General features: G+C 37.5%; 1 protein-coding gene across 25 annotated transcripts in view; it reads right to left on the bottom strand.

The window, feature by feature from the left end:
* baz2ba (bromodomain adjacent to zinc finger domain, 2Ba) overlaps positions 1-14,418 on the bottom strand; it is a 282,544-nt gene that overhangs the window by 116,347 nt on the left and 151,779 nt on the right. For all 25 annotated transcript variants that reach the window (XR_011356755.1, XR_011356756.1, XM_069935433.1 and 22 more), the window contains 2 exons: positions 11,140-11,532; positions 9,649-10,285 (listed from right to left, as the gene is read on the bottom strand). Coding sequence is in view for 23 of the 25 variants with exons in the window: in XM_069935433.1 (XP_069791534.1) it covers positions 9,649-10,285; positions 11,140-11,532 (1,030 nt within the window). In the remaining 2 variants the exon portion in view is untranslated. The remainder of the gene's footprint in view (positions 1-9,648; positions 10,286-11,139; positions 11,533-14,418) is intronic.

Here is a 14,418-nt window from a genome sequence, read left to right as displayed (position 1 = left end):
AGAAATTGAAGTTTAATACAATACAAACATATAGAGAGGGAGGGATACAAGATGAACCCAACAAAAATATTACGAATTGGGGGATAGAGCACAAAGTTTTAGCATGGCAATTGAAGTCTGAACAAGTATCGAGAACAATAGTAGCTGTAAAAGAAGATTTGGGTCATCTTACCTATAAAACAGAAGGTATTAATGGTGTGTTTATGAAATTTTATAAATTATATAAATTGGAATCTTAGAAGGACAGGGATAGACAAATATTTGTCCAAAATTACTTTATCACAGTTAATCAAAGAAGAGAAGACAGAATTAACAAATTAATTTACAGTTACAAAATTATGATATATTGATATCTTTACCAAACAATAAGGCTCCAAGGGAGGATGGTTTCTCTCCAGAGTTTTATAAAGAATTTAAAGAGTTATTAATTCTGATATTTATGGGGTTGTTAGATCAAATGGAAGATCTTTGGGACTTACCCAAGTCATTTAAAACTGCGTTAATAACAGTTAATCCAAAAAAAAGGAACAATCCTTTGCTTCCATCTTCATATAGACCAATTTCATTACTGAATATTGATTATAAAATGTTGTCCAAATTAATAGCTAATAGATTAGCTAAATGTTTACCCTAAATTGATTAATATGGACCAAACAGGTTTTATTAAAAATAGATCAGTGGATAATATTGTTAGATTTTCAAGTTTAAAGATATGTCTCAGAAAATAACATCAGTGGCTTTAGATGCAGAAAAGGTGTTTGATAGATTAAAATGGGATTATTTATTTGAAGTACTGAAGGTTTTTGGAATTCTGACAAATTTTATAAATTGGATAAGAGCACTATATAATTCTCCAAAGGCTAAGGTGATCTCTTTTTTTATTTGCATTAGCTATAGAACCATCAGCTGAGGTTATTAGAAGTGATAATGAGATTGAGGGTTTTAAGATACATGACAAAGAACATAAAATTAGTCTTTTTGCAGATGATGTAATATTATATTTTGGGGAGAGAGGGGGAAAATATACAAAAATTGTATTATTTTTGTGTTATGGATAAATACTGTATATGATTTGATGCAAATAGAAAATAAAATTAAAAAAAAAATTTACATGGAAAGCTGCTGTTGGAGAACAGCAGCAATATTCAAGGATCCACACCACCCAGGACATGTTGTTCTCATAACTGCCATCAGGAAAAAGGTATAGGTGCCACAAGTCTCATAACACCAGCTTCAGAAATAGTTGCTACCCCTCTTCTATTCAATAAACTCAATTAGATATTCATTTAAGGGCTCTTACTTTTCAAATTCTTTATTATTGAATATTTATTTTCTGTATTGCATTTTGTTTGCACTTCCCTCTTGTCTACATTTCTCTCTGCAATATACTCTTTTTTTGAGTATTGTTTTCTTTGCACTACCAATAAATAGACATGCTGCCTGGCCCAAAGGAAAAAGAATCTGAGTTGTACAAGATCTCATTTATGTACTCTCACAATAAATCAGAACTTGGAACTTTGATTTTTCAATTTTCAACCATGGAGTTTATTTTTGAAGTTCTCAGCCAAGAATCTTTAAATGAAAGATAAAGAACATATAACAAAGAATGAAAACTGGTGGTGATTCGAGGCAAGGAATACATGCAGGCTGTGGGCTGCTAGATACTGCAGTCAAGGGACTCGCACCAGGCTACAGACTACTAGAGACTAGGTCGTAACTGGCTGAAGTATCAGAGCTGGGATGCGAAAAGGTGTCAAAGACACTGAAGGGTTCGGATTTGGAGCTCGGGTTGCCGATGGTTTGGACTGGACGTTTTGTGGCTGCAGAGGCTGAATGAAGGTAAATCCATGGACACGGTGACTTGGGAGGAGGGGGGAAACTCTCTTTTGCTTCTTTTTCTCTAACAGCATGAGGCACTATGGGCGATTTCTGCCAATGGCAAATCTGTCTGCCTTACAGTGGACAAAAGACAATTTCGTGTAATATTACATGACAATAAATTGAATCTCGAAAACTTTGCATTCTCTCTTGCCACTGCACTAAAATTGATTACAACTAAGTACTTCAAAGGCTGCAAACAAGTATATATATATATATATACACACACACACACACCCTTTATATGCAGAGACTCATTGTTTCCTTGTACAAAGATGGGAATCATCAGTCATCCAAAACAAGTCAAAGCCATTTCCTTCAATTCAACGGAGGTTAATGACCTGTGAATCTTTTTTTTTTAATAAATAAATTAACCAGCTCAGGTCTTGGGAGATTCAATGCATGATTCTATTATAGAACCTTGGGTAAACCAATATGTAGAGGGTAGGTTTTATTATACAGCTTTTGAAATCATCACATAGTTACAAGCAACAAAATCTTAAACTGGAATGGCATTGTCATGGCTTTCTCTGTTTGGTATATGCTTGCACATTTTTATACTTTTTTGGAAAATGATAACTCTGGTCATCAGAATTGTGAAGTTGGTTGATGAGAATCATCATCAATTGGTCTGATTTAAAGATACATCTGTTACATAAATCACAGAGCTCAATATCTGTCAATTATGACAATAGCAAAGGAAACCTGCAAGAGGCACCACTTCAACTATGGGGGGAAAAAAGTAATGCCAACTTGATGATGCACAAATATTTAATTGGCAGGAAGGTCCTCAAAAGTGCTTATTGAGGATATCGGTTCTAAAATCATTGAATCTGGCTGCCCTTTGACAGTCGTTCTGTCAAAAGTGAACACAACATCTATGATGCCAATTTCGATTTCACTCTATTCCCCATCTGTTCATGTGTGTCTAAATGAGTCTGAAATGTTGCAGAGCATACACAATATAATCTTTATCATATACATGTCACTATGCTATTGGTCACCATCAAAAATGTGTCAGATTGTACTCATTAATTTGCCGACAAATGTGATTATTTAATTTAGACATACAGCACAGTAACAGGCCCTGGTGGCCACAAAACCGTGCCACCCAATTACACCCAGTTGACCAATACCCCATGGTACGTTTTTGAATACTTTATTTTAATTTTTCCGAGACTCATGTGGAACATTATTACCATTTTAAAATGACAGAGTCTCATATGATTGCCCAAATCTTACCCCCCACTCCAAACTGCTAACATAAAAATAATTGTCCAAAAATGAAGGGATGTTAGAGAATTAATTAATCCATATCTTGATCTTCAGGAATTCAACACTATTAACCTAACTATATTATTTAAACCTTTCTGGGGAAGTTAATTATATCCTTAAAGCCAGTATGATTCAAATAAGGTTCCATATTTTAACAAACACTTCATATTTCTTTCTAAGATTGTAGGTTATCTTTTCGGGGGGGGGGGGCAACTTTGCATTTCTATATTCCAGCGAGCAATAAGTAGGGGGGAGTTGAACTTCCATGTAACAGCTATACACTTCCTGGCTACCACTAATGCAATCCTCACATACTGTACTTGATACATTTTTAAACAGTGGGAGAAACTAAAGCTCCTGGGGAAACTCCAAGCAGATACAGGAAGAATGTACAAACTCCTCACAGCGCGGAATATGAACCCCTATTCCGATTGCTTGTGCTGTTACAGCTTTGTGCTGACCATTATGCTAACTATGCAATTTCTTTCATTTAATTTAATGCTACAGAATATTATTCTAATCAATGTAACCATTTACAGACACACACTTACACTTTTCTACACAAGTACTCAGATTGACAAGTTGCCAACATTACGCCAATTCCGAGGTGGGAAATAATGTTAAGTATTCACATGATGGATTTGATTAAATGAAAAGATCTTCCGTTAACATTAATTGGTCGAGTAAATTGTATTAAAATGAGTATTTTTTTTCCCCGTATCCAATTCTTATTTCAGTCAATACTGTGTCTACTTTCAAAGGGCTTTTTTCAGGATTTGAATAAGGCGGTGAGGGAATTTTTATAGAAGGGAAAGTTAGCTCAAGTAGCTTTGCAGAAACTTGCATGGAAATATACATTAGGTGGACTTCAGTTACCTCATTTTCAAAATTACTATGAAGCTGCACAATTGAAATGTATTAGTAGAATGATGGATATTGATCAACCCCCTAGTTGGGAGTAGGTGGAATTGGCCTGTATTTCTGAAGTTGATGTACATCAATTTATATATAAGTGGAATATGAATTTATTGCAGGAATGTAATATGCCAGTATTAAAACATTTGTTAAAGATATGGGTTAAAAGAAATATGGCTCTAGGAACGAAGGGTAAATTATCAATTCAAACTCCATTATATCAAAACCAGCTTATTCTTTTTTCAATGTTCAATAACCATTTGAAGAGATGGAATTCTCAGGGTATAAAGATGGTTCAAGGTTGTTTTGAAGAAGGTCCGTTTCTTTCTTTTAATCAAATGAAGGAGAAATTTAATTTATCAACTCAGAGCTTTGATAAAAGATAATTATGGTAAAGAGATTAATTTGCCTAAGTTAACAAAATTTGAATCTTTGATTTCTTCTATAACAAAGAGAGGTTATATTTCGGATATGTATCAATTGTTACAAGAAAGTATGGATAAACCGGACTGGGAGAAATCTAGAAATAAATGGGAAAATGATTTAATCTATATTATCCCTCAAGAGAATTGGCAAGTTATGTGTCATGAAGGTGTAACTAAATTGACAAATGTAAGATATGGATTGGTTAATTATAATTTTTTACATCAGTTATATTTGACTCCGGAGAAATTGAAAAAATATGGATTTAGTAATTTGGATTCTTGTTTTAGATGTGGGTTAAGTATTGGAACCATTTTGCACGCAGTTTTGTCTTGTGATAAAGTACAACCATTTTGGGAAGAGGTTAGATTGGTTTTGGAGAAATTATTTAAAATTAAACTACAATAGACCCATCGATTTTTTTTGTTGGGTTATATGGTTTCTTTGAAGGGAATGGGGTTGGATAAATTTCAAATTGCATTTGTACGCTTAGTGTTGTCTGCACCACGAAAATGTGCAGCGAGTACTTGGAAAGATAACATGGAGATTAATATAGTACGTTGGCATAATGAATTGAGAGATTGTACTTATATGGAAAAAATTACATGTAATTTGCATGATAAGTATTCTTTTTTTGTTAAAATGTGGTCTTCTTATTTGGAATATATGAATTTGGAAATACTTTGAAATATTGCCTATGTTTTACTTTTATTTTTGGTCCCCTTAAGGCTGCGGGGGTGGGAGGGTGGGGAGGATTTATTTTTTTAATATAAAAATTGATTTCTTTTTGTTATGTTTGATTGTATGCTGTTTAAAAATCATTTAAATAAAGTTTTTTTTTAAAGTATTCACATGATGCAACAAATAAAATTGCAAATGATTGTAAATTCCTCAACCAGAAGCCTTGGATGAATCAGAGGATTTGCAACTTGCTGAGGGTGAAATCAAAGGCATTTAAGGCCAAAAATCCAAATCTCTCCATGAAGTCCAGGCACGAACTGTAGAAAGCTATCTCTGAAACAAAATGGCAATTCTGGAGGAAGCTACAGAGAGTGATGCATGCCAGCTATGGCGGGTAGTGCAGGTCATTACAGCCTACAAAGCGAGTGTGATCATCATAGATGGCTGTGATGCTTCACTACCTGATGAGCTGAACACCCATGCCTGCTTTGAGAAGGAGAATCCATCAGTGCCTACGAAAATCCCTGCAATGGCTGGGCCCCCTGTAGTATCTGTCTGAGTCCGACATCAGAATTTCATTCAAGGGGATAAACCCTCACAAGGTGTCAGGCCCTGTCAGCGTACCTGCCAGGGTGCTGAAAATCTGTGCCAACCAACTAGCCGGAGTATTCACAGACATTTGCAACCTCTCACAGCTGAAGTCAGAGGTTCCCACCTGTTTCAAGAGGGCATTATCATCCCAGGACCCAAGAAGAGCTGAGTGAGCTGCTTCAATGACTATCGTCCAGTAGCACTAACATCTACTGTAAAGAAATGCTTTGATTCATGGCCAGAATTAGCACGTACTATAGTAAGGTTCTGGACCCACTGCAATTCACCTATCACCACAATTGCTCCACAGCAGGCAATATCACTGGCTCTCCACTTGGCTCTGGATCACCTCAAAGACAGCAATTCATACATAAGGCTGTTCTTCATAGACTACTGCCTTCAACACCATTATTCCGTCAGGGCTGGTCAAGAAGATCCAACCCTGGATCTCCACTCATTCCTTTGCAACTGGATCCTTGACTTTCTCATTGGAAGATCACAGTCAGTACGAATTGGAAACAATGTCTCCCTCTCACTGACTATCAACACAGGTTTCACCTCAAGGATGTGTGCTTAGCCCACTGCTCTACTCATTATACACCAATGACTGTGTGGCCAGACACAATTCCAATGCCATCTACAAATTTGCCAATGACATCACTGTTGTCAGCAGAATCACAAATGGCAATGCGGAAGCGTACAGGAGGAAGACAGATCAGCTCGTTGAGTGGTGTCACATCAACAACCTTCCACTCAACGTTAGCAAAACCAAGGAAATGATTGTGGACTTCAGGAGGAAGTCCTGAGAACACAAACCAGTCCTCATTGAGGGCTCAGTAGTGGAGAGGGTCAAGAACTTCAAAGTCCTGGGTGTCAACATCTCCAAGGATCCATCCTGGAACTTCAATGTTGATACACTCATGAAGATGGCTTGCCAGCAGCTATACATTATGAGGTGATTGAGGAGATTTGTTATATCACCGAAGACTCTCAATAACTTCTACAGGTGTCTCATGCCGAGCATTTGGGCTGGTAGCACCATTGTCTGGTATGGAGGTGCCAATACATAGGACAAGAAAAAACTTCAGAGGGTTGTTAACTAGGCCTGTGACATCATGGGCACCAGACTTCACTCCATCAAGAACATCTACAAGAGGTGGTGTCTTATGAAATCAGCCTCTATCCTCAAGGACCCTCACCACACAGGTCATGCCTGCTTCAGATTTATTGTCAGAATGCATACATACATAAATAATATCGCATACAACCCTGATTCTTTTTCATGCAGGAGAGGCAGAATTATCACTTATTGGTAGTGCAAAACAAACTGTACATGTCATATACAAGTAAATAAATTAAGAACTGTAAAACAGATTACAAATATAAGCAAACTGATTGGGCAATAAAGAGATTTTTTTTTAAAATCAATAAAGTGCACAAGTAAGAGTCCTTAAATGAGTCCCTGATTGAGTTTGTTATTGTGGAGTCTGATGGTGGAGGGGTAGCAGCTGAACCTGGTGGTATGCTCTTGTCACACCTATACTTCTTTCCTGAGGGCTGAAGAACCCCTGTTAAATACTCTTCGTTCTGCGTCCATTGGGAAAAAGGTACAGGAGTCTAAAGACGAGCACTCAGTGGAACAAGGGCAGTTCCTCCCTGCAGCAAGATTACTGAATAATCAATGAACCAAATAAAACTGCCTTACTTTGACTTTTCGTGCACTATTTTTATTTACTGGTGTTGGTCACCAAGAGGAGGTACTCCTTCCGTCAGATAGCCTACACATCACCCTTGGGCAAGTGTAGTACCTATTTAGCCTCCCAATTAGGGTCACCTGAAGCCACGGATTTCAGATAGTGTATGGTTTTTACAAGCAAATTCTACAAATTTGAATGTATGGTTGAAAAATAAAAAACACTGGGCAGATGAATCTGCTGATCATTGGCCAGGGTTACCTGTCCAGCTTGGACACTACAACAGAAGAAGGCATCAGGAAACCACTTCAATATTTTCCCCTTACATAATCATGAATTCAACATCAACTACAGTCTCAGCTCAAAGATGGAGCCTTCACCGAAAAACAGGGGAGACAACTACAATTTGGAGGGTCAGAGTTCATGAAGGATGGAGAGACATGATCACCCAAGCTGAATGGCAAGACACCTGAATGAATGATTATTTTTCTTTACTTTTATATGGTAGTTTATATGAACGTTTGCACTGATTCTGCTGCAAAACAATAAATTTTGTGGCTTGTTCATGACAATAAATACTGAATGCCAGGAAACAATCGTGACATATCTCAGCAAAAAATAATCTAAACAAATGGTCCATAACTTGTAAGACTTTTTTGTTTTACAATAAATGCTTCCTTAGAGGAATAGGTTATGAATGGGTAGTTGACAAGCTTAAGACTCCTGCAGCAGCTAAAAATGATCCTGCAGGTTGTCGGGGCTTGACAACTGAGCAAAAAATAATAATCTTGGCATTATTTAGGAGCAGATACTTTAGGGGAAAAAAAAAATCAATCCTCAGGAAGGAATTAAAACCAGGCCAACAAACATGGCACATCAATGTCTTCTTCTTTGGCTTGGCTTCGCGGACGAAGATTTATGGAGGGGGTAAAATGTCCACGTCAGCTGCAGGCTCGTTGGTGACTGACAAGTCCGATGCGGGACAGGCAGACTCGGTTGCAGCGGTTGCAGGGGAAAATTGGTTGGTTGGGGTTGGGTGTTGGGTTTTTCCTCCTTTGCCTTTTGTCAGTGAGGTGGGCTCTGCGGTCTTCTTCAAAGGAGGTTGCTGCCCGCCAAACTGTGAGGCGCCAAGATGCACGGTTTGAGGCGATATCAGCCCACTGGCGGTGGTCAATGTGGCAGGCACCAAGAGATTTCTTTAGGCAGTCCTTGTACCTTTTCTTTGGTGCACCTCTGTCACGGTGGCCAGTGGAGAGCTCGCCATATAACACGATCTTGGGAAGGCGATGGTCCTCCATTCTGGAGACGTGACCCACCCAGCACAGCTGGATCTTCAGCAGCGTGGACTCGATGCTGTCGACCTCTGCCATCTCGAGTACTTCGACGTTAGGGATGAAAGCGCTCCAATGAATGTTGAGGATGGAGCGGAGACAACGCTGGTGGAAGCGTTCTAGGAGCCGTAGGTGATGCCGGTAGACGACCCATGATTCGGAGCCGAACAGGAGTGTGGGTATGACAACGGCTCTGTATACGCTTATCTTTGTGAGGTATTTCAATACATCAATGTATTGAAATAAAATAAAGAATGTATTAAGCACAATAAAAATTTTAGTACAATAAAGTAATAAATAAATTAAATAATAAATAAAATTATGAACTCATTTCTGTAAATCCATTTGACCAGCTTACAGGTACCAATAAAAGTAGGAATGAAACTAGTTAAGCACTAATACTGCTTAATATTGTGCCAAAAATGCTCTACTAAAGATAAGCTTGAATTTTGTAGCACCATAGTGAAACTCCACAAATATACTGATCAATTTAAAATATTCTATAAATTGCATATTTTTATACAGGTAATTCACCACAATGAAGATGGAAGTGATTAGATTTTTAAAAAATACGTTCAATACAAGAACTAGTATTGAAATTTGAAGCAATATACAAATAGAACATTTATGTGGAAAGGGATTGAGAATATAATTAATTTTAAGAAGTTGGACAAAGCTGGCAGCATAATTTGGTGAAATTCGTCTTGGAGAGCAGTTTGAAACTAATTACCTTTAAATAACTTCAATTGGCAGGAAGAAAGGCAGAGTGAAATTCAGTATTGTCTATTTTGTGCTATTCGACAATTCAATGCCTCCTTTTTGCCAAAACCTCCATTTAAAATAAATCATAAAATTCTAACCTGATTGACTGTTGTTAGAATCATCATCATCATCTTCGTCGTCGTCGTCGTCGTCTTCGTCTTCGTCGTCATCTTCGTCCGACTCATCAGTATCTTTGCTACTTGGAACGTCAGAATCATTTCCTCTGAACTGATCAGCCAGAGATTGGGTAGAAAGATGTTGCTGCTGAATGGGTGCAGTGACCTTAATGCTCACCGACTTGTCGTTAGCAGAGCTCTGGGGTAATACAGGCGAGGTAGAATGTCGAACTGGTGTCACATGATTGCCAGAATGATTCTTCAAATTAGTCCCCAGTGGAAGTGGTGTAAAACATGCACTGCTACTAGAGTTTGTAATGATCTTCTCTGCATTCTTAATTTGGATTCTAGATTTGGTCGTAAGTGCCAAAGGGGCTTCCTGAATGACACTCTGAATGACTCCATTAGGTTGCTGTTGCACAAGTGCACTTGTTATTGAGGGGCTTGAATGGTTTCCATCAACTGGAGGCAGCTTTTGGTGTGCTGGTGAAGTAGCAGATTTTGGACTAGACAAGGGGGTCTGGAAGCTCTTATTACCACCTGCTGCTGCCTTCTTCTGGGCCTTGTACTGCTCTTGCTGTTTCTTTAATTGTGCTGGAAATGATTGTTTAAATAGTTCCTGTTAATAAACCAGAATATTGAATTAATCACCAGGTATATGACGTTTAACAGAATGAAGGCACTATAAATGAAAGGCATTTTGCTTGTATCATTTGCAAAATTAGCCCTCAAAAAAATATTTCCTTTAGGGCATGGGTGATGGACCTCAAAAATAATGATCATATTAAAGCCATTTTTTAAAGAAAAAGCAAAACCACAAAACTCAATTGGTCACAAATTGATCATGAGAACATTTCAAGAATATCAACCTGCAGTTCATTGCCCATATTGGTTTAGCACAAAGGTAATGGGGGAGGTGGGAGGGGATATATTGGGCAGAGGATCTATGTAAATCATTTCAACAGCTGGTGTACCCAAATCAAAAATGGATTTGAACATGGGTTTCATGGATGAAGGAACGGAATCTGCTGAGTCTGTAGACATATTTTTAAAAAGTGCAGGTTGATGATATTCTATCCTTCTTTTGTATCTCTGAATTGTACTTCAGTAGATGACAATAAACTCTCCTCAATAAACAAACAACATAAATCAATCATGTTGATTATTTCAGGTATTATGGAATAACATGCTCAAAATAAAAATTTAACATTAACACAAAATATTTACCAATGTTGCAATAAAAATATTAAAAAGATAAAAATGAGCAACTTACAAACTAGCTCAATTTAACACCTAAAAATACTGTACGAATCTTCTAAAATTGAAGATTCAGATACCTTTAGTTTCCTTCCACGTCATGCATTTTCTCTATTTTGCAGATTTGGCTGAGACTTGAATAATGAGCTTTGGGCCAATGCACAGGTTTTTCAGTTTAAAAAAAAACAAATCATGTTCACTAAAATGTCAACTTGCCTGTTTCAAACGAAGATCACGTGGTGATCCCAGTTCATCAGAAACACATATATTCCCTGCCTTGAGTAGTTCAGGTAAAGCACCAGCTGGTTTTGGAGAAGATTCTTTCCTTCCCTGATTGACCAAAGGCACAGGTTTCATCCCAACTGTTAGCCCAGTGGACTGAATGACACTCTGTTTTTTCCCAGACTCGTCACTTGTGTGAGAGCTCTGGAAAATGAGGGAAAGTTGCGACAAAACTGGAGATTGTTTTTGCTGGGATTGGAATGGATGTGAAGTCTGAGAATCTGTGGCAAGATGCAAATGCTGGTTCATTCTTTTGTCGTACGAGTATTTAAGGTCACTAGCCGTTTGACTCAGTTCTTTTGACTCTTTCATGGTGTGCATCAAACCCTGCAAATAAAATTTAAGTTCACTTATTGAGACAAAATAATTCTGAAATAATTATAGGTTGGGTCCTTTAATATTCTTAAACTTAACATTTTCAAACATCACCTTTAAGTATAGAACTTTAATTTATGAAGTGGCTGGAATAGCATTCCTGAGCTGAGCAGGCTATGGAAGGCAAGAGGACATAATTAGGCAGTGTTCTTACTCTTTATTTTCTTGAAAAGCATGCATGTTCAAGAGTAGGGTTAAGCTTGCCTTGATTACAATGGGCTACACAATTCAATAAATTGTTAACAAGCAACTAGGTTACAATGTAAGAATAGCCATTTAAGAAGCAGATGACACCAAGGAGAATGCTACTCAATTCATCTTTTACCCATACTGAAAACTTACATTTTCTTCTTTTGTTATGCAGCCTGATATTTTACTCTTTTAAAACAGAAATTTTAACCTTTCAAATTTCTAGAATATCTCTCTTTAGTCAAAAAATGACAATTGCATGTTTATTTTCTAACTTTAGATGCTTGCAATTCATTTTTTAATTATGTTTCCCCCCCCACCCCTCATCCTTTTCAAACTGGGCAGTGGCTTGCTTACAGCAACAGCCAAATGCCTTGATTTTTCAATTTTATAAAACATAAACCACATTGAGCCTTTAATCCTTGTCACCATCTTTTCACAACATGGAATTCAAGTTGGAGTTTAATTGAAGGAATTATTTATTTTACTTTTTTAAAAATTCCCATTTACTGATATTATATTTCAATAATTTTAACCATTCTCAATATTCCCAACATCCTCTGCATATTATCCAACAGCACAATACATAAGCAATTTGAAAGAGGCTGAACATTAGCTTAATTCCCACATTCTTTTCCAAAAATCTAGCAATATCTTTCCTTCTAAGGATTTATTCAGGCAATGTTCTCCAAATCATTCAAAATTGCACTTTTGTCCAAATATTCCCCAGCCATCCAAAATTTTTCCACCAATTACTTTCATCACCTTATCTATATAGTATTTTCTGTTATGTTTCAACTTTTTTTTCCAATAACTTGTTCAGTCCCCTATGAGAGCATTTCAACCAATCATGGAAGGGTAACACACGTATAGAGTCATTGATTTATGCAGCATGGAAACAGGCCTTCCAGCCCAACTCATCCACACTCCCCCAAGGTGTCGTCCTGAGTTAATTCTATTTGACTGCAACTGGTCGATATCCCTTTGAACTTCCCTTTCCATGCATCTATTTAAATGTCTTCTACCACTTTCTCTGGCAAATCCTTATACATACCCACCACCCTCCAAGAGAAGGAACAGAGATTAATTTTATGGGATACTGAATTTCAGTTTCACAGATAGACAAGAGAAGAATCTTTACAGAAGACAGAATCTGGAGAGATTTGATGGAGGCATTTCTCATTAATATTGGGTTTAGATAAAGTGGAAAATCTGACCAGTGAGAGAAATGCAGTAACCAGTTGGAACAGGATTACATTTGATGTAGCGAGGTGTAATCTGGTGTAGAATCTGTAGTAAAGTACTTGAAAAGATTAAGAATGGCAGATTGAAAAGCTGCCTTCAAAAGGATAGTGGCTAAATTGTTAAAAGGGAAAAAAAATCCCAGAACTTATACCTCTTCCAAAGAATCACCACAGACACAATAAATAAAAGACCTCCTTAGGCAGCATAGCATTCTATGATTCTCTCTGCAATTTTCATTCACTTCCCTGTTGGCCTCAATTCAACGTATTAAAAAAAGAGGGTCTGGCATTCCCAGTTAAAACTTATATAGGAAGGAAAACTAAAACAATACATTTTGAGATGCCACAAAACTATTTCAACATTTTTTTTGAATATTTTATTTTTGATTTTCAAACTCAATTTCCAGTAATCAATCACAAATTAGTTATCCATTATACACAAAATTCGCTGTTGAGTTCAAGCCATCTTTACCACCACCCCCCTACCCCCACACATTCAACAGACCACAATTACATACAAGACACCCACAACAAAGGTAGGGATCACATCAGAGATTTGTCACAGCTGGACAGCCGGAATCTAGGCTGGTAATTTTTCTTGACTTTATTCGATTCAGATGGAATGAACCCCTTGCCCCTCCCTCAGTAGAAGGATAGGTGGGGAAGGCAGGGCAGCAAGATATGCAGATCTACACTATAACTGTGCTCTTATGAAATTTAAATATGGTAGCCAAATTTTTAGAAAAATGTTATATTTTTCCTTAAGTTGTAAGTAATTTTCTCCAGGGGAACACAGCTTTGCACTTCTGCATTCCAGCATGCAATGCCCAAGTGAGAGTCAGATTTCCAGGTAACCACAATGCACTTCCTAGCCACTGACAATGCAATCATTACAAATTGGGTTTGGAATTTGCACAGCTTCATCTTAAGCCTAATGTCCATAAAATTTCCCAATAGGAACAGCTCTGGGCCCTGTGGGAATTCTTTACCTATGATTTTTTTTCTAGGGTTTGGTCTAGTTCCACCCAGAAGGGTCTCACCTTGGTACATGTCCAGGTTGTGGGCACAAAGTTTCTTGTTGCAATGCACATTAGGGTTAGGGTATTGGTGAATTTCTGGTTTAGCCTGATTCAATTTTTGCGGTGTCAAACATAGCTGGGGGAGAAAGTTATATTGCACCATCCTATACTGTGCATTAATAATTGCAGTCATACTATTCTGACACAGATCTGACCAGCACCGCTCATCAATCGTTGTTCCTAAGTCTAATGCCAACCTTTGCCTTGATTTGTGAAGGCCCAGTTTAGGGCTTCCTACTTAGAGTAAGAAATACATCACCGAGATGAACTTCCCTGTGTTCCACTTTCAAATCAGGGTCTCTATGTCACTGCACATTGGTAAGGTC

This window comes from Narcine bancroftii, chromosome 4 (genome assembly GCF_036971445.1).
Source record: "Narcine bancroftii isolate sNarBan1 chromosome 4, sNarBan1.hap1, whole genome shotgun sequence".
Lineage (NCBI taxonomy): Eukaryota > Metazoa > Chordata > Chondrichthyes > Torpediniformes > Narcinidae > Narcine > Narcine bancroftii.
Note: the sequence above shows the minus strand (reverse complement) of the source record. Positions and strands in the feature narration are given on the sequence as shown.